This window comes from Penicillium argentinense, assembly GCF_028826775.1.
Source record: "Penicillium argentinense strain IBT 30761 chromosome Unknown utg000006l_segment0_segment0, whole genome shotgun sequence".
NCBI classification, from domain to species: Eukaryota; Fungi; Ascomycota; class Eurotiomycetes; order Eurotiales; family Aspergillaceae; genus Penicillium; species Penicillium argentinense.
Window position 1 is genome coordinate 830686 of NW_026622665.1, and position 19770 is coordinate 850455.

General features: G+C 47.5%; 5 protein-coding genes across 5 annotated transcripts; 1 reads left to right on the plus strand and 4 right to left on the minus strand.

Moving 5' to 3' along the window:
* Positions 1–672: 672 nt before the first annotated feature.
* spt16 (chromatin-remodeling protein SPT16) lies at positions 673–4119 on the plus strand (the record flags this gene model as incomplete). The annotated part of the gene is made up of 7 exons (XM_056619947.1): positions 673–855; positions 942–1026; positions 1081–1202; positions 1269–1430; positions 1485–2907; positions 2963–3561; positions 3628–4119. The coding sequence occupies 7 exons, from the start codon at positions 673–675 to the stop codon at positions 4117–4119; spliced, it is 3066 nt and encodes a 1021-aa protein (XP_056473313.1).
* A 299-nt stretch (positions 4120–4418) lies between these two features.
* N7532_007455 (zinc metalloprotease) lies at positions 4419–5442 on the minus strand (the record flags this gene model as incomplete). The annotated part of the gene is given in 2 exon segments (XM_056619948.1): positions 4419–5141; positions 5158–5442. 2 exon segments carry the CDS (start codon positions 5440–5442, stop codon positions 4419–4421), a joined length of 1008 nt encoding a protein of 335 aa, XP_056473314.1.
* Positions 5443–6003: 561 nt separating this feature from the next.
* N7532_007456 (CDC50/LEM3 family protein) lies at positions 6004–7567 on the minus strand (the record flags this gene model as incomplete). Its single annotated transcript, XM_056619949.1, has 6 exons — positions 6004–6106; positions 6176–6338; positions 6401–7115; positions 7177–7273; positions 7337–7373; positions 7468–7567. The coding sequence occupies 6 exons, from the start codon at positions 7565–7567 to the stop codon at positions 6004–6006; spliced, it is 1215 nt and encodes a 404-aa protein (XP_056473315.1).
* A 1127-nt stretch (positions 7568–8694) lies between these two features.
* N7532_007457 (SWIRM domain-containing protein) lies at positions 8695–9804 on the minus strand (the record flags this gene model as incomplete). The annotated part of the gene is made up of 1 exon (XM_056619950.1): positions 8695–9804. One exon carries the CDS (start codon positions 9802–9804, stop codon positions 8695–8697), a length of 1110 nt encoding a protein of 369 aa, XP_056473316.1.
* Positions 9805–13451: 3647 nt separating this feature from the next.
* N7532_007458 (mariner-Tc1 transposon family protein) lies at positions 13452–14984 on the minus strand (the record flags this gene model as incomplete). Its single annotated transcript, XM_056619951.1, has 1 exon — positions 13452–14984. The coding sequence occupies one exon, from the start codon at positions 14982–14984 to the stop codon at positions 13452–13454; it is 1533 nt and encodes a 510-aa protein (XP_056473317.1).
* Positions 14985–19770: the final 4786 nt, after the last annotated feature.

A 19770-nucleotide genomic window follows, 5' to 3' on the forward strand; every position in this document is an offset into this window, starting at 1 on the left:
CGAAGCAATTTGCAACGTTCGCAGGTTTCCCTGGCTGTCCTAGACTTCGTATCGTAATCATAATCGTTCCTGCTGGTTGTCTTTCGCTGCCTTGCTTTTGGATGGTAATTGCTACTAAATTCGCTGCCTACTCCAACCCCGCAATTGAACCTTCTCTCTTCACTTTCAAGCACTCTGAACGTAGGACAAAGGCACTGAGCGAGATACAAATTGATCCTTGATCCTGATTCATTCAGGCAATACAAAATAAACTGTCTGTTGTTGAGTTATGTATATATATTTGTTTCCATGGTTGAACTGAAAAGAAAATCAGGTTTCATAAGGGTGGACAGCCACCTAAACCAAAGTCTCAAAGTTATTCTTGGAAGTATGGTCTAGTAGTTCTTGCTTGAATGCTGTCCGAGCCAGCACGCCAAAACCCACGCTAGTCCTGAAGAGGCAAAACTGAGCACGGGAGCCCGCTGGGACCGACTCCGCCAAAACGCGCTTTTCGCGTTCCTTAGGCTGCCGACACCTTCCTTCCCTTCATCCACCCTCACTTATTGCTCATCGTTACCCCCACCACCGACTACCTCCATTGTATGCGACTTCGATTCTCCGTCTAGTTTCCAACCTCCCCCCGTCAGACTCTCGCTGCTGCCGGCAAGCTTTGCCTTGCACCAGATCGCCAACATGGCCGAGAAGGTTGCGATTGACAAGAAGAACTTTTTCAACCACCTGTCCAGTTTCTATGCGTCATGGAAGACGGACAAGCGATCAGGCAACACCCTCTTTGGTGGCGCCGAATCAATCATCATTCTGATGGGCAAGACCAACTCCGATGAGAGCTCCTTTCAGAAAAATAACGCCATGCACGTATGTCAACTGCCTCTCTCCTCATTTGATATTTTACCGTCCTCAATCGAGTGGTGTATCCTGTTGCTAACGCACAAATTCTTCAGTTCTGGCTTCTTGGATACGAATTCCCAGCTACCCTTTTTGTCCTGACCATGGAAGCCGTCTATGTTGTCACCACATCCAAGAAAGGTACTCCAAACTACCTCGCCGCGATTGGACAGTGCTGATATTGGATTTCTACAGCTGAACTTCTGGAACCCTTGAAGGGTGGCAAGATTCCGGTTGAACTTTTGGTGACTACCAAGGATCCTGAAACTAAGACGAAGGCTTTCGATAAGTGCTTGAAGGTCATCAAAGAAGCAGGAGTATGTTCTTTCTCTTTGAAGTCTCCGCCCGATTAAGAGTGCTCTGGACTGATTATAATGTATTAGAACAAAGTTGGCACCCTCCCGAAAGACACAACGACCGGTCCTTTCGCCGATGAGTGGAAAGGCGCATACAAGAATTTCAAGGACAACAACAAGGAGGTGGATGAAGTCGATATCACACCTGCCCTTTCAGCTGCTTTTGCAATCAAGGATCCCGAAGAATTGGTCAGTTGTGTGTCGCCGTGTGACTAATTCGATGTGGCTGCTAATTCAATACAGGTTTCTATTCGCAATGCTTCCAGGACATGCAGTGGTCTGATGTCGGAGTACTTTGTTGATGAAATGTCTCGACTTCTGGACGAGGAAAAGCAAATGACCCACAAGGCTCTTGCTGCCAAGGTCGATGGCAAGATCGATGATGCCAAGTTTTTTAATAAATTGGCTCGCATGCCCGCCGAGTTCGATGCTGAGCAGATCGACTGGGCTTACGGTCCTGTGGTCCAAAGCGGTGGGGCCTATGATTTGAAGCTCACGGCGACACCTGATGGGAACAATCTCAAGCCGGGAATCATTCTTTCTAGCTTTGGTATCCGGTACAAGACGTACAACTCGCTTATTGGACGTACTTATTTGGTGGATCCGAGCAAATCGCAAGAAGCGAATTACTCCCTCCTGCTCAACGTTCACGATGCTGTGATGAAGGAGATCCGTGATGGCGTGGTCGCTAAGGAGCTTTACAACAAGGCACTTAGCCTGGTGAAATCGAAGAAGCCTGAGCTTGAAAACCACTTGACCAAGAATGTTGGAGCAGGAATTGGCATCGAATTGCGCGATTCGAACATGGTCCTCAATGCTAAGAACAACCGTGTTCTGAAGAATGGCATGACCCTTTCTATCAGCGTCGGTTTCACTGATCTCAAGGACACTGAAGCAAAGGGCAACGGTGTCTACTCCATGGTCATCACCGATACGGTTCGAGTCGGGGAGAGCGGACCTCACATCTTCACCAAAGATGCTGGCGTCGACATGGACTCGGTCTCCTTCTACTTCGGAGATGAAGAAGAACCAGAGAAGCCAGTAAAAGAGAAGGAGCCCAAGTCGAGTGCTTTGACCAGTCGAAATGTGACCCGAACGAAGCTTCGTGCCGAGCGTCCGACCCAGGTTAACGAAGGTGCCGAGGCCCGCCGTCGTGAGCATCAAAAAGAGCTGGCTGCGAAGAAGACCAAGGAGGGCCTCGACAGGTTTACCGGTACTACTGGGGACGACAATGGTGTGGCTCAAAAGAAGTTCAAGCGTTTCGAGTCTTACAAACGTGATAATCAATTGCCCACCAAGGTCAAAGACTTGACGGTGTACGTCGACCACAAGGCCTCAACTGTCATTGTGCCAGTCATGGGACGCCCGGTGCCTTTCCATATCAACACCATCAAGAACGCTAGCAAGAGCGATGAAGGTGAATATGCTTATTTGCGTATCAACTTCCTGTCCCCAGGCCAGGGTGTAGGCCGAAAGGATGACCAGCCGTTCGAAGACCCGTCAGCTCACTTCGTCCGCAACCTTACTTTGCGGTCCAAGAATAATGAACGGCTGGCAGCGGTTGCACAGGACATTACTGAACTTCGAAAGACCGCCCTGCGACGGGAACAAGAGAAGAAAGAAATGGAGGATGTCGTCGAGCAAGATAAGCTCATTGAGATTAGAAGTAAGTCGCCTCCTCTCTCAGGGAGAAATTACCCACAATTGCTAATCTTCACCAGACCGTCGCCCTGTCAAGCTTCCCGACGTTTACCTTCGTCCTCCCCTCGATGGAAAGCGTGTTCCTGGAGAGGTGGAGATTCACCAGAATGGTCTTCGTTACCTTTCGCCTTTCCGCAACGAACACGTCGACGTGCTGTTCAGCAACGTCAAGCATCTATTCTTCCAGCCTTGTGACCATGAATTAATTGTATTGATTCACGTGCACCTCAAGACGCCCATCATGATCGGCAAGAGAAAAACAAGAGACGTGCAGTTCTATCGCGAGGCCACCGAAATGCAGTTCGATGAAACAGGCAACCGTCGCCGCAAACATCGCTACGGCGACGACGAGGAATTTGAGGCTGAGCAGGAAGAAAGACGCCGCAGAACCGCCTTGAACCGTGAATTCAAGACATTTGCGGAAAAGGTCGCGGATGCTGGGAAGGATGAGGGCGTCGATGTCGACATTCCTTTCCGAGAGATTGGTTTCACCGGTGTTCCCAACCGCTCCAACGTCCTCATCCAGCCGACAACGGATACTCTCGTCCAGCTCACCGAGCCTCCTTTCATGGTTATCACCTTGAATGAAATTGAAATTGCTCATCTGGAACGGGTTCAGGTACGATATTATTAATTTTCTATTATATTTTTATTTTTATTGTCAGTTGCTAACGCTGAGATACAGTTCGGTCTTAAAAACTTTGATATGGTCTTTGTCTTCAAGGACTTCCACCGTCCTCCGGTGCATGTTAACACTATTCCCGTCGAGGCCTTGGAGGGTGTGAAGGATTGGCTTGACTCTGTCGATATCGCTTACACTGAGGGTCCGCTTAATTTGAACTGGACTACCATCATGAAGACAGTCGTCAGTGATCCGTATGGCTTCTTCGCAGATGGTGGTTGGTCATTCTTGGCTGCCGAGTCAGACTCCGAAGGCTCGGAGGAGGAAGAAGAGTCTGCCTTTGAACTATCCGAGGACGAGATGGGTGATGAGAGCTCCGAGGAAGACAGTGAGGAGTATGATGACGATGCTAGTGCCGACGCTAGTGAAGATGAGGGAGACTTCAGCGGTGAGGAGAGTGGCGAGGATTGGGATGAACTCGAGAAGAAGGCCAAGCGTCAGGACAAGGAGGCGCACATGGAGGATGATGACCGTGGCAAGAAGCGGAAGCGTTGAAAGGCTGTCTGATCACGGTCAAGCCAGCTTGGCCACGACACCTGGATATGCCCATTTTGTATTTGTTCTTCTCCTTCACGAATGGGGCTTTCTTATGAGACCTGCGTGTTTACTATTTTGCTGGTTGAAGAGCCAAGCTTTGTATTTTCAAAGGTAAAAATGGAGTGCCTCTCTATGGAATTTGTTTTTATATGATCCGAATTGAAAGACATGCACTAGGCACGTAAAGTGTGAAAGCAGTGTAGATGACATGCAAATGGTACAGCAACTGACGCGAAATGAGGGTGACTAGATCCAACTCATTTACCTTCTCTCATGCTCGCCCACATATTTCTCATACGTTTGATCTGGCCAGGCGTGAAGCTATCGTAACAGACATCAGATGAGTAGTCCATGAAATCGTGCACTAAATCGTCTCCAGGTAAGTCAGGGCAAGAATTCCTGCGAGCAGGGCACCCGGAGGTGGGTGAAGATTGCTGCGGCGTATCACTAATATAGTCGCCAGGATTGCTGGGATCACAGGACTCTCCCTGGAAAGTGTGCAGGAGGCCATTCCAGTGTCCAATTTCGTGGATAGTGGTACCGCCTCGATTATAGAGGTCCAGAGAACCCCCGGGGAGTGTCTTGGCCAAAACATTGCAACCATCTTTGATATAGTCGCCACGCGGACTGCTTGCGTTCACCTTGGGGTCAGGAAGGGTGCAGAATCCCAATACGCTCGCTGATAGATCATCTGCAAGACCTGCGGCTCGCGCGTCGACATGGGCACGTCCAGACTGCCCAGGTGCTGCTTGCAAATTGGTTTGAAAGTAGACATTGAGAGTGCGATAGCTGCCCTTGCGAAGAGCGGTCTTCATTCCAATATCATCTTCATCGCGAGACCAGGCATCGTTCACGCTGCGTGTCACGCCCTGCAATCGATATGTGATGCCAGCATCTCGGTAGGCGTCTTTAAGAATGGAAAGCTGTGGAACTTCTTTAGCTCTACGAAGTCCCAGCCAATCCTCTGGCACTGGTTTAGGCTGCGGGGCTGCTAACCTGGGAATTGATCATGTCATCAGAGACCTCTGAGGATTGTGCCTTGCTGCTCACAACATGGAACCATGTTCCGATCTCGATGGGTGCGTGACGGGCTTCGGAGCCAACTTCGTCTGGCCGGGTCTCATCAGATCGGACATTTTGAAGGGCGTCGAGAAAGGAAGGATCTGGATCCGTGGTGGCGCAGATGCCGCGTTTTTGGAACACCACAGGGCTTCCTTGGGCCTGCAGGAAGAATAGGACTGCGACAAGAACCACGAGCGGAGCAAATGAGTGACAGACCATGGTGTTTGGTGTTGGAGCGCCCGAGTGTCGCGATGTCCCCCGTCACACCCGAGAGAGAACTAGATGGAAATATCCCTTTGATCCGCGAGCCATTCGCTATATGACCGAATTGCCACCTTCCAATCCGCAATGTGCTGTCCCGATACCATGAGCTCGGAGAATGCGGCGTCATGTTGGAATGCATGCTCCAGGCAAGGGGGACGGGGATCGACGCGGGAAAAACAAGCACAGCGGAGACAGACTGGGAATTTCATTGGCGATCCGAGGCGCCGGTCAATTCTTCAGTTGACACGATGAGGTCATTCAAGGATGGAAAAGAAGAAAGAATGCTTGTTGTTGTGACAATGTTGGATAGATACATGAGAACTCCTTGTAAACCCCCAATCCGGAACGGTCCACTTATTCACCGAGGCCGATTTGCATACTGAAACACAAAAAAGAACCAAAAAGAAGCGGGCAAAATGCCTTTTTTCCCCCAGCTTTTTCTTTTGGGTTTTTTTTTTTTTTTTCTCTTTTTTTTTTGTTTCTTTACTTTTCAGATCTTTGCGGCGTCAAATTGTTCTAGGGAGCGCTGGGTCGCATCCGATCATCTCGCCCTGTAGCCATTGCTGTAGTAGGCTGGTTGGTAGAATCCCAGGTCAAATAGGTGTGATCACCCAGTTTTCTAGAAGAGGAAAAGACAATAAAATTAGCCAATATCATACTGCACACATGGAGTAAGTCAATGTCATACCTGGGCCGTACTAAGTAGGCAATGGTGAATAAAGCCCCTAGGAGCACGCAAACACCTCCTACAACGACATAAGCAATTCCCATGAAGGGGTTTTTCCCGCCAACAACGGTGCGGGTCGAGATGAGAATCGCCTTTGTTCCAGAGAATTGGGAAACATCGAAGACTAAAACCAGTGGAAGTCGCATTAGCAACGGGCTTCAAGAAGAGATCAACAGGGCGTCTTACAATCAGTGATATTGAGCTGGTAGGTACCCTTGGCCATGGGTTCGTCGTCATTTCGGCGGGCCAACTTGCTGAAGGATGGCAGTCCAGCAGTACGCATCCAAACCATGAACTCCTCGTTTTCGTGCAGATCCGGAATACCGTTTTCTGAGTAGTTGTAACGCACCCAGTTAGGTGGGGGTACTACATCGTATTGGCTGTATGCTGTCTTCTTGATCAAATTCTTGTCACTTGACCACGCAATCCCTTTGTTCGTCATGTTATATGTTACCCCTTCCGGACCAGCGTCAGCTGAGAGGAATTGGGGATTGGGAATACTGTCATTGAACATGGAGTTTGCGATCAAACCACAAGGATAAATGGCCTTTTGGTGCTCTTCGGAGTAGGCCAAAGGAGAACACGTGCCACCCGTGACCGAATTGTTTTTAACAGCAGTACCCTTCAACTGCTCTAAGTTAAGGGACTGAACATATCGGCGGTGGTTTTGGTAGAAATTGGTGAGGCGATAGTAGAGGAACACCGGTGGTCCGATCGTGTTCGGGAGTTCAAACTGAAGAGAGCAGATGGTGTCGCCGGACTCGTTATATCGTCTCCATGAGGGTGTGTGTACTTGGTTTTTAGATGAGAAAGTAGCCGACACTTGGGCCGGGATTCCTTCCCATGTCTCGGTGGGTGCATTCTTGGCGCAGTCGGTATAATCGATGACTAGCTCTTGGACCTGAACGGAGGGCTATGTCAGTGACACACATGCGGGTTGAAGTAATCCAAGCGCAACGTACTTGGGAGCTTGCCCAAATCAAGACACCTCCAATGGGGGCAAAAAGAACGCCCACAATGAAGAACAAAGGCAGAACGCTTTTAGGGGTCAAAATCGGTCTAGACGGAAAGATGTCAGCACATCCAGGGGGAGCAAAGGAACTCTCGGAACGACAAGCTTACTGCCAGGCCTTCAATCGCTGCTGTCGAAAAGCGGTGTCTGGCGCGTTGAGTTAGTCTAAGAAGACAAAAAAAGTAGGATCGGGATCGGGAATCGGGAATCGGAGTAGGGGGAGGGTGTGGGTGATGCGCACTGGCTGGTCTCCGAGACTTGGGCTTCTTGTCGGCTTCGGCAGCGCGGGCGCGCTCCTGTTCATCGATGGACTCGGCGCGAGTCACATCTGCCTGCGACATGGCGACGACGTTCGCGAAAGTGGATGTGAGGAGGGATGGCGGGAGGAGAGACGCAAACGAGGGAGACGTCAGGAAAAGGCGGCTGCCGGGCGGTGCTGGATGGGATAGCGCGGATTGGCAGTTGAGCCCCACACGCGAACCGCCTCACGCCACAGTCTGATTTATACTGGCCCGATGTACGCCTGGATGACGTAGCATTATTTTTAGAACGGCCAGCCCTACTGTGGGCGCGATCGGATGGGAACTACCACTGGGATGAGCATTCATATCTACAATGTTTGCTGCAAATTTGTATATGAATGCTGAATCTCATTAAAGGGGGAAAAAGAATCGTATCTGGTCAGGGTATCATATCATCCCGTGTGCTGCCATAAAAATCCCTTAAGAAGGGAGGGAATCCAACAAGAAGGCAAAAAACGAAACACCGCATATCATCCCAGACCTGCCATTCTAGATGGGGGATAACGAAAAATCAAGGACAGGAATCATGAAAGATGAAAAAAGCAAACGGGTTCAACCAAAACGCCATATCCAGTATCAAAGTAGCACAAAGAGGATAGGCCATGCATCAGCCACTCTCACTCTCCATATGCAAGCCGACAATATATGCAAGCAAATGAAAATCGAAGAGGAAACGACCACGTTAAAACAAAGAGCAAAGTATAGAGAAACGCGAAAGGATTGTGTCGTTATGCGTTGTGGGCATGACTTGAAATGAACAGCCAAGGACAAACAATGGACAGCCCAAGACCGAAGAGATAAAAGTAATAGCAAGGAGGCGAAGAATCCCAGATGCCGTTCGGAAGGATAGAAAGGGGACCTTGCAGAAATCTGCCTCGAGAGTCGAGCAAGATAGCAGACCAGGGCTGAAAGTCAATGAAGATTAATACTCGTTCGGCCCGACGGAGGCGGGCGGTCAGTTTTCTCGAGATCAAGATATCCGATAGTCTTTTGGCACCGAATCTGGTGAACAACGCAAAAGCCTGGGAGAGGAAGTTGTATGTTTGTATGTAGGAGGGTTGAGGGAAGTAAAGGGGAAGCGGAGAGGTTCGTGGCAGGATGCCGAGAATGGGTGCCGCGAAACATCAAACACGAGGGGAGTTGATCCCCCAATGCAAATCGAAAGTCTATCTCAGATATTGGCGGAATAAGTCTTCGTGGAACCAACCGACACGGTCGTAGGCGGTCCATAACTTGCTAGCTTTATTGACATCAATCTTGCAGGCCTGCTGGGCATCTGTCTTGCGGAACTCCTTGCCCACGGTCAGGGCGCGGACGCGAGCCTCGAAGATGCGTCGCTTGCTGCAGAGGTAGGTCGCACACGAAAGTCGCAGTGTGGAGGCCAGATTGAGCTCGGCGGGACTGAGCAGATGTCGGTCCGGGTCATTGCTCAAATCCAGCACTTGCCCTTTCCAGTCGGCCTTGAGTGCCTTCGCGTTGCCCTGCAGGGAATCCATGGGAGGTGAGAAGTCCTGCAGGGCATGGAAATCCGTGTCATCCCGGTTGGTACCGAGCGCACGGGGCTTGGCCGAGGGGGGAGACTCAAAGGAGTCGAGGGGTGGTTGATTAGGGGTAGATTTGGGAGTGCGCCTCACGCGGGTCCGCGGCGTACGGGGCGGGGCGACGCCCCCAACTTTCTTCGCGGGGGCGGGGGCAATCTTCTTCAGACGAGCGTCTGGATCGGCGGGTCGGCTGCGATTCATCATGACCAGCTGGCGTTCGAGTGTCTCTCGCTCTTCCCGAGCCCAGGCGGCCGGGTTGCGGTTATACTGGGTCGCGACAATCGGCACGCATGACAAGGCCAGCAAGTACTCATCCCGAGTCGGCTTATTTCGCTTATTCTCAAAGCGAGCCATGTGCGAAATGATATGTTGGTCGACCAGCGCCGCAGCCGCCGGCGGGGCAATGGGTCCAAATAGGGGCTCGTCGGCCCCAGGCTGGGAGTGAGAGTCATGACGGGGAAAGAGAACGGGGTCCCGCGAGGAACCGACATCACGATCGATTTGGTCGGCGGTATGCGACCGACGCTTCTTGGTGCCTGTGTACGGGGTCACCGGTGGTGAGGGCAGGTCCATCTCCGACTGTGTGCGCTTGCGATCAGCTGAGATGGGGGGTAGTTTGATGTCGCCCAGCGAGGAAGTAGATTCCGGTTTGGTAAAAGGAGATGTAGAGTGGAAGCTCTCGATCGGCTTCGACTCGGGGGGAGACATGAGGCTTGATACCGGTAGACGGTTCATTGTTGGGTGTTTGCCTGGGGGTTGCGACCCAACGGTCATTTCCAGGCAGCAGAAAGGGGAGCAGGTGGTGTTTCAAGAGTCCAATGGAAAACCGAGTTCTGATTTTGGATTCAATGATGGGAATTGAGGAGTAGGGGGTGTTTGGTGAGTGTGTGATGATGGAGAGGGGGAAGGGGGAGGGAAGGGAAAGGGCAAAGAAGATGGAGGGCTGATGTGGTGAATGAAATAAGGATGGAAGGGAAGGCGCAGGAAGTCAATGGATTTGTCAGGGCAAGTGGCGATGGGGTGAGTCAAGGCGGCTATTTCAGGATGAGTCAATTACGCTCCGTATTCGTACTAGTAATACTCGAGCGGCCCATAACCACATGCCCCGTACGGATCATCCATATAATCAATACTCAGCTGATGTACTAGTATGTACGACCCTACGGGAAAGCAGATCGTAGAATATGGTACGGGCGTTACCAGTATTGTTCTGGTACCCGTACGGTGTGCCCGCATGACAACATCGCCTGCGGGCAACCTCCTCATAGGACAATGTGAAGCCATCTGAGGACGAGCAGCTGATGCCTGCGGGGCCCCCTAGGCCGCTTCCAGTCCCTCGAGGCGCAGTCCCGCCAATAATGCGGCTGGTCCGGTGGGTAGCGTGATCGTGTCGATCCGGTTATTCGATGGAAAGCAACTGACAGCAGGCGTGAGATCATCACAATTGAATTGGATCTCCTCTCGCTCCTTGACGCGCCCAATCTTCGCTGCCAGTCACGGCCGATTGCAGATACCCCCTCGGTGGGCCCGAGTCCCCGCTGATGTGCACGGCTCCCGGGAAGCTAACCAGCCTAGCGAGGCTAGCAAGGCTACCCGGCCACACGACGGGGTCTTATCGCCGGTTTCTCATCGTTGCACGATGACCCAATCAAAACCTCGACTCGATGGTCTTGGGATCATTGCGCAGGAAAGCGAAGGGGAGGACGGGGGAGGGGGCTGCACGCCGACTCGAAGAGCAATAATAAGAGGGGGGACAATGGATCCGATCGGCCCACATGAACAGTGTAACTAACTATTAGTTAACTGAGAGTGTGAGTCTTGGTAGCCTCAGGCAGACAATCGAGGAATGATGACATCGCACGTGGTCGGTCTGATAAGGCAGCTGCGGTCTGATAAGGCAGCAGTTGGACATTCAATTGTTGTCAATGTTGAAATAAATACCAATCACTCCGAATTGCCTAGTGTGATCCCCCATGGGTTACATCGTTGGTATCGTATACCATCTACGAAATGTTTTCATCCAGCGTTCAGGAATCCGGTCAAAAACCAACCGTGAGGCCCATCGTCCAAGTTGTTGAAAGAGAGGAGTTGAAAATATATAACTATGACAGCCTATCAGCACCCGCCAGAGACTTCGCAGCGGGAGCACTCGGCACATCATCTGAGCGCGTACCTGTGACGAGTTTTTCACAGCGGCTAATTCTAATCCGCCACTAGAACAGTCCAGGTGACTGGTGTCAATTTATGCCCGATAGGGGCATCTCACGCATGATCTCGCCAGAATGGATAATCAGTGAAGATCAGGTAGTTTTCTATATGACTTGGTGAGCATGATGCGGAGCCCATCTGGGGCGGGGCTTATTTGGTCGTGCTACCACGATTAAACAATATCAACCGAGCCAAAAAATCTGCTTTTTAGTCGAAAAACCGCAGTGCTTTTTCATCTTATACGTATATCAAATCATCAGATAAAGAAAACATTCGCCCTTCATGTCTATAGTTTGGAGAAAAAGAAAAATGATATATATGTGAAGGGCTACGGCCGAATTGTTTCAATTGAGCGGTGCCAACATGCTGTTTATCTGAAGCTTGGAGGAGTTTAGAAATAGAGGGTGGCCAGCGGTGACTAAATATCCTGGGAAGTTGATAGATCACATCGCACAGGCCTGGCCTGGGCAATAGATCGGGACCTGGCCCGTTACAATATAGGTGTTTGACACTAGTCTATCTTACATAACTGTAACAACCTTGATCTTCTATCCGATTATCAAATATTAATATTAACTGTTTAAGTTAGTGATACCTAGACGACTATTCTTAGATATAACGTAACCCGTAAGCGAGTGGATCATGTAAGCCAGCGGATCACCTACCCAACTACCCTACCACGAAAATATATATAAAATAACCACCAACCAATATATTCAATTAACACTGTTCACACACTAATTAGGGCACCTAGTTCTCTTATGCCATATATTCCAACAATTTGAACACCTCGGCGGCGCTCTCTGATTGGCCAAATTCGCTACCACAGCCGCCGCCGTATTGTGCATGATCTCTGCTTCAACACCATTTGCCTCCTTCTCAATACACTCCTGAGCCTCACCAACGGTCATCCCACTATTATTAGCTATTCGCCGATTTGGTAATGCCCTTTTTCGCATTTGGTGGGCATTTTAAGCGCGTAACCGCTCATTCTCATTGCTTACTAGAGCAATCTGATGAATTGCTTGTTCAGCGCCCTTGATTAGCTGCTGTAACGCAATCTTAGCAGGACTTGGGGGCGTATATGAGCGTTGCCGTAGTAGTGCTTTGATTGAAGAGGCCTGCCGTCGGATATCAACTGGATGAATTGGCGTGTGAGGTATGAAATCGCGGCTACTATCACTACCACGGCTGGTTGGAGGGGTTGGTGTTCGAAGCTGAATATCAAGAATATTAAGCACTCGCTGTGGCTCATATGGCACAAGGCCTGCAGCGGTGAAGCTATTTGATATCGTAGCTGGTTTATATGCCTCTGTACGCGCCTGAGGATATGAGGCCAGAAAAATCAAGCTTATCAATATGATTAACGCCATTTCGCATCTTAGCCTGAACGTGTTGTCCGTATAGCCGTTTCAAAACAGCAAAACAGCCAATATCAAGATGTTGAAGTAAATGAGAAGAGTGCGGAGGCATACAGATTGGAATAATCTGGTTTTGCTGGCAAATATCGTCGAATCGAGGTGTAACATGGCTTCCGTGGCCATCCATCACTAATAGCCGCCATACCCCATGTCGACAGTTGGTAGTATGCGGAATAAAGTGTTTTTCAAGCCAAGCAAGAATAATTTGATCCGTAGTCCAGCCATTTGCACTAACTTCAAAGCGCCAGTCTCTTGGCGTAGTAGTAAACCACGCTGAGTTGAAGTTTTTGCCTTTAAAGATAATAGTCGACGGGAGAACATTAGATCGGTTAATACACTCGATCGCTGTAACCCACTCTCGATTACCTGGCTGTATAAGTTTCTTTTTTGCCATAGTATTCAGCACGTGTGACTACACGTGAAGCGCTTGCTAGGCCCATTGCGAAGCCAGTTTCGTCAAAATTCCAGATATCATTCTCATGAATACCATATTGAATAATGACCTGTCGGAATCGATCAAACCACTCTTGTATAATCCTCGGATCATCACATAACGCGCGTTTGTAGTCATATCGACGTGAAAAGCGTGTTTTGAGCTCAGGGTAGCGTTGGATATACAGTAAAACCGGGTTATAACGAATCAATTCAGACAGCTAAATTCATTCGTTATATCTAAGTATTCGCTATATCGAGAACCATTATATATAACCACAATAATCAAATTCAGACATTAAAATAACTTCTAATATCCCTCTACTCCTGGTTTGCCAATTTTCTCCCTTTCACCACTCTTTCATGTTTATAAAGCTCTCGCAAAAATGAAGAACTACCCTGAGGTTGCTGCTCCTCGTACAACCGAAGCCTTTCCAATGCATCAATAGCTTCCTTGATTGAGATAGAGGGTAGTTCTTGAATGATTTCATCCTCTTCTTGCTCAATTTCAGGTTGAAATTGGGAAAGAATTAGATCATCTATCTCATGGATATTATCTTGTACAACCTCATCGTTCGGATTAATGAAGTCGTCAATATCCATAGGATCTCTGATCCTTGATGAATGCTGAAGCTCTTGAAAATCCCTAGTAATATCAGAGATAATCGGATTGATCTCAGAGAGCTGTATTTGCTCAGAACGAAGAGCTTTATTAAAGCATCGCTGGATTGTTTTGGATGAAAGATCAAATTCCCAAGCTTCAATACCCCATCGAACTGCATGTAGGACATGCATTGATCTTGAAGGGTCTCGTCCTTCTTCGTACTCTTCAAGGATAAAACGCACCCATCGTCGTTTCCAGTAAGCCTTCCAAGTTCGAATAATTCCCTGATCAAGAGGTTGAAAATGGCTTGTCGAATTAGGCGGAAGCCAAATAACCAAGGTATTTTTCAAAGGAGAAGGGCCTTCATCGATTTGTTCGAAAGCAGCTTTATGAGCAGAAAAATGATCTAGTAAAAGAACCACTTTTCGTCCACTCATAGTATTATCAAACCATCGGAGCCATCCCTCAAAAATCTGGCCTGACATCCAGGCTTTGCGGTTGGAATACCATTGGCAATTAAAGTTTTCAATATTGATTCCCGCAGCTGTAAAAGCACGAGGCTTTTTAGCTGTACCAATAAAGCATGGTGGCAGGCGTTCAGAACCATCTGCATTGCAGCAAAATAAAACTGAAATTCTTGCTTTTTCCTTCTTCTTGCCCGGTATACTGCGTGTTGAAAGGCTTCGATCTGGGACCTGCTTCCAAAATAGTGACGTCTCGTCGCAGTTGTAGATATCATTTGGCTGAAACGTCGATAGTAGCTGTTGGATAGGTCTCATTGCTTGAGAAGCAGTCTCAGGGACACTGCCTTCCTCTCCATGCTGTTTATAGGCTCTGATTGATCGTCGAGATTGGAACCCAGCAAGCCAACCATTACTAAAAGAAGGCATATCCTTCCCTTGATAGCTGGGACTTTTAGCCCAAAAGAAACGCGCTTTCTCGCGTATAACCTCCTGGCTGATAATGATCTGTCCTTCTGCTTGTTGTACCCACTGAAATAAGGCCTTTTCTAGGTCGGGCCAGAATTCGATTCGGATACGCTTGGAGTTGGTTTGGTGTAGAGATAGATGATTATCAAGGCATTTGTATCGTGAGGAAAGGATTTCAGAAACTGAAGATAGAGCAATTGGGTGCTGAAAAGTCTCTTTGAACCAGCGAGCCAGCTCTATATTCGAAGCTTTTGGCTGGAGTTGTCGTTGAGCGCGTAGAGCAATCTTTTGCGAGATGGGGATAGCTGTACGGCGAGGCATTTTGTGATCACGTGGTACCTGGGTATTACGATTTGTTGAAGATTTTTGTATGGGAAAAACAGGAATCCTATCTATTTATACGAATTTCGTTGTAAGGGGGATAATTCGTTATTTGTATGGAATGTTAGAAAGGAATGCGTGGCAAATTCTTTATAACAAGGGATTCGTCTTAGCCGGGTTCGTTATAACCCGGTTTTACTGTAGTTATATACCCATTTACTACCAACCGACTGAGGCGTGCGTTCTCCACGTTTTAAGAGCAGTATATTGGCCATCTCTCGCACCATATCTTGCCTAGGCGCAATACCACGTGAATCCAGGAAATTATCCATATTTTGAAACGATTCCTCTTCCAATTGGGTTAATTTATGGTTGTTGGCGCGTGTGGTAGAGCGAAACGCGCCTCCATTCATACGGCGTTGTAGTGTGGTATATGGAACGTCGAGTTGCTTCGCTTCTTCGCGAATAGAAGAAATTTCGTCATTTTTGAGAGCTTGTATAGCAAGTAGGATTCGGCCTTCCTGCTCAGTCGAATTTCGTTGAGATCGTGTGCGAATTGGTGGCATGGTATGTGGTTGAATAGGACGTGCTGCAGAACGCGGTCGGAAATTGGGCGGGTAATCCGCTCGCTTACATGATCCACTCGCTTACGGGTTACGTTAGAACTATAACTCTTATTCTATCTGAAAGCTTAGATAGGAAAACATTTCCACTTGATAATATTATATATAAACAATAGTTTTATCTGAACCTAATATCTGTAGATTGTGCAGCTAAAAGAGGCCTATTCATTTGAGGAAAAGACTGTGTCCTTAAGATAATATTACGCGCTCTTGACTGGGCGCAGTGAACCTGAGCGTTCTGGGGTGATACTTTCCTAGTATGCTAGGCCTTCAAGCAGTCCGCAACTGTACTGTTGCAATGTCACGCCTTAGTGCGGGTTCGGGACTTTAGGATGCTTGTAAAGGTGCGCTAGTCGAGTACGCCACGTAGGTCAGTCTGAAGAGTTCCCCTTCTTATAGGATGTTTGGCTTTATATTGAACGGTAAAGAGTGAATTAATAGTAGATCTAAGAGCGTCCTTATATACATCCTTCCTATCCTATCGATGGGATGGGCTGTCACGTGACTTATTTAGAGTGTTGCGTGCCTAAAGTCCCTGGTTTGTTTTCTACCTTGCATGTGACACCCAGGGTTCGAGCGCGCTTTCTTTAGATGATTAGAAGTTGCCTATCAGTAAGTCGCAGCCCCTTATATTTGCAGGGTCTGTAATATTATCTCTCCCTCTCTTTGGTTCTCGTCCTCGAGAATCCTTTATAACTGCCTGTCCTCTTTATGTATGTGTTGGCTCTCTTTCTCTCCTTTCCTTCTGACACTTTTTATATGTTTGTCTATGTCTCCCTCAAGGGTGTCTGTCAAGGGCTCTATTGGTTAATTGAGCATGAGGGTTTTGAGTCCCTTATCCCTTACTTGTATTGTGTTACTTGGAATAAAATATAAATTTGTTCTGACTACCCCGATTCGGACCATCCGCACTAGACCCCACACATTACAGGGCTCTAGTACTATTCGATGACTTCCTTCAGGGTTGGAACAGGCGATGTTCTTGATTACCCTCTGGGAAATGGATGGGTTCAGTGTGTGCTTGCGTACTTAATGGATTCTCTATTCTTTGGCATCCGTGATACGCTGTCTAATCAGACCACATTGTAACGGGCTGAAGCCCAGGATATAGCCCGGGCTATGCTCGTCCACTACGTGATGGCCAAGCTTCTGGTCTATCCAGTTCACCGCTAGATGCCCCCTATGTTTACTTTCCTTAAGCTTCAGATCAACAGCATGTTGGCACCGCTCAATTGAATCAATTCGGCCGTGTCTCTTCACAATGTCTTGTTGTTTGACGCGTTATCAGTTGGCAATCCAAAGACTCGGTCTTGGATCCCATGGTGATTAAGTGTCTGCAGAAGAACTCTGCTTAAATTGGTACCAGTATGAGCTCCATGAAGAGGCTTAAAGCCAAGAAGCACCTCGCGGTATACCCAGTTCACATCGATCGAATAGCCAGTAATAGCCATAAATGCCTGCGAGAATGGAGATGTCCAACAATCCAGAGCAACAGATATCTTTGCATTTTGAGTAGGCTGCGGCACCTCTGCTCCATTGGATCCTGGGGTCCATTCGCAATCCGCACTAGCATAAATCTCGCTTCCTTATCTACTTTTGGATACCATGTGATCTTGATACATCTAGCCTGCTTTGTATTTTTAAAACAAAAGATACTGCTGTTTCTGTCTGTACTAGTTATACAAAGTGTCCTCTTTTTACCTATTCTTTGTGGAATATTGCGAAATAATGTTGTATCTTGGTTTCAGAGATAAAATTGTGATTTACTGTTGGTTACCTTTTTATTTTAATTATATATGTGTGGCTGGAAATGAAGTTTTATTCGGTCGCATTGAGTTGGCTTGAAATATACTCGGAAATATATTTTGGTGATAGGTGGTGGGTGGCGGGCATTCCTCAAAAAAATTAAAGCAACAGTATTTCGGCCGAGAAAGCATACTTGGCTCTATATCTACCTTAAAGCTTCTCAATATATCTTTAGTAAATTCTAAATGGTTTTTATACTGCTCCATAGCTTTTTGAAGCCGATATCAGGAAAAAACATGCCTGACAACTGGTTGCAGTTGGTTTGGACGGTGATTTTTAATCGAAGTCTGGCCCCAAAAAGCTGCGGATTAGTGCGGATTCTCGCGGAGCTCCGCATAGATATCCTCAAGGATCCGCACCAATCCGCAATCATCCACACTAAAAGTTATCTATGGCCAATTAGCTTTCATAGGTTTTATGGACACATCAAATTCGCTCTCACGCGTCGTGATGTTTACTGTCTCCTATTCCCAGCTTGAAGTGTATGTCCTCTTATACTGCCACCTCTCTCCTCTTCTCAATATCCTTTTTTGTCTACTATGGCTTATTCACAAGCTTCACAGTCGCAGTACCCTCTACGCCGAGTCAGGTATACAACTTGACCCTGATCTACTTTTTCAATCAGACGACCTTCCCGATCTTGTACATGGCCAGCCTACACTACCTTCAGAGCATACTACGAATTCTACCTGGTCTTCAGCAATAACCGCACCTCCATCCCTACGACGTGTTGGCTCCTATCTACGGCGTTACTGGGTTCTTTCCTCTATTGATCCTGCGACCGAAATGGATCCCTTGCGCAAAGACTTTGTGAAATGGTGGCTGAATACTGAGTTCGGCTCAAAACCTTGTGTTAAGGCCTCTGTTACCTGGGAGGGAAAGAAATCTGAAGTATGGGATCACTTCTATCAGGTTGCCCATGAGAAGACCGGTGAGCCTAAGGTTATGTGCAAAAACTGCTTTTGTATAATTGTACATCCTCAGCACCAACGTGCTGGCTCCTCTCCAATGAAAGGCCATCTTAGAACGGCATCATGTCGCAATAAGCCAGCCTTGGGTCTAAGAATTGACCGGTTTATTTACAGATGGTAAGTCTATCTACAGGATCATTATTAAAATAATTCACTACTAATCTATTCTAATAGCCTCGCTTCCCTAAACTCAGTCCTTCTCTCAAGAGCTTCTAGTTAAATCAATACTAGAGTTTATTACTGCTACCCGACTCCCCCTTCGGATTGTTGAGCATTCCCAGTTCAGGAGTTTAATGGAAATTGCCCAACAAGCGCAACACAAGATTGATCTCCCATCCGCACGAACTTTACGACGCTATCTCGACTCATCAGTTTCAGGATAGCCAAAAGACTATTCTTAGCAAGCTTCCAGCCGGGAGCCTTCTATTAATTGCTCTTGATTGCTGGACATCTCCTTTTCAACAAGCATTCATGGCAATTACTGGCTACTTTCTTGATAAAGATTGGAACTACTGCGAGGTTCTTCTTGGCTTTGAGCCTACCTCTGGAACACACACAGGTGAGGATCTAAGCAAAACAGTGATCACGCTTCTTAATTATTATCAAATTGCCGACCGTGTGATCTCTATTACAATCGACAATGCAACGAATAATGACACTTAAGTGTTCAGGAGGCTATCCAATTACAGAGCCAGTCTGATATCGCAATCTTCAGAATACCTGTATCGCACATGTGATTCGGCTTAGCCTGAATGAGCTACTTGGAAGGCATAAAGCCACACCACAAATAAGGAGGCTGAATCAGTGGTCGGGCGAGCGAACACACTCATTTCAAAGTAAACGCTCAGCAAGGCAAATCACAGATACACTTAAAAAGGTATACTTATTCTACTCTGATAATTTAAAAATATATATCTAATCTATACTATTTCTAAGCTTCGCGGACTTGCTGTCATTATAAATGCAAGAACCCAGCGACGGGAGGCATTTCTGGGCCTACAAGATAAAGAGCCTCGTCTAATTCCAATTCAAGACGTTCGAACGCGCTGGAATTCAACAGTCTTGATGCTCAGTCGTGCCAAAAGACTTCAGTCAATCTACAATCACTACTGTACTGATCATCAATATTTTCATTTTCAAGTTGATCTAGAAGAATGGCGGCAGATTGATTATCTTCTTCTTCTAACGAAGCCTTTCTTAAATTTCACTATGATGTTATCAAGAACTCGAGATATTACTGCCCATAATATCTTTAGTATCTATAACAAGCTTTTGTCTCATCTTGATGCTGAAATGAAGTTAAAGAATAAAGGTGTGATTTGGAAGAAGAATATGCTCCAGGCCCTGCAAGCAGCAAAGAAAAAGCTCTCAAAATACTACACTGCA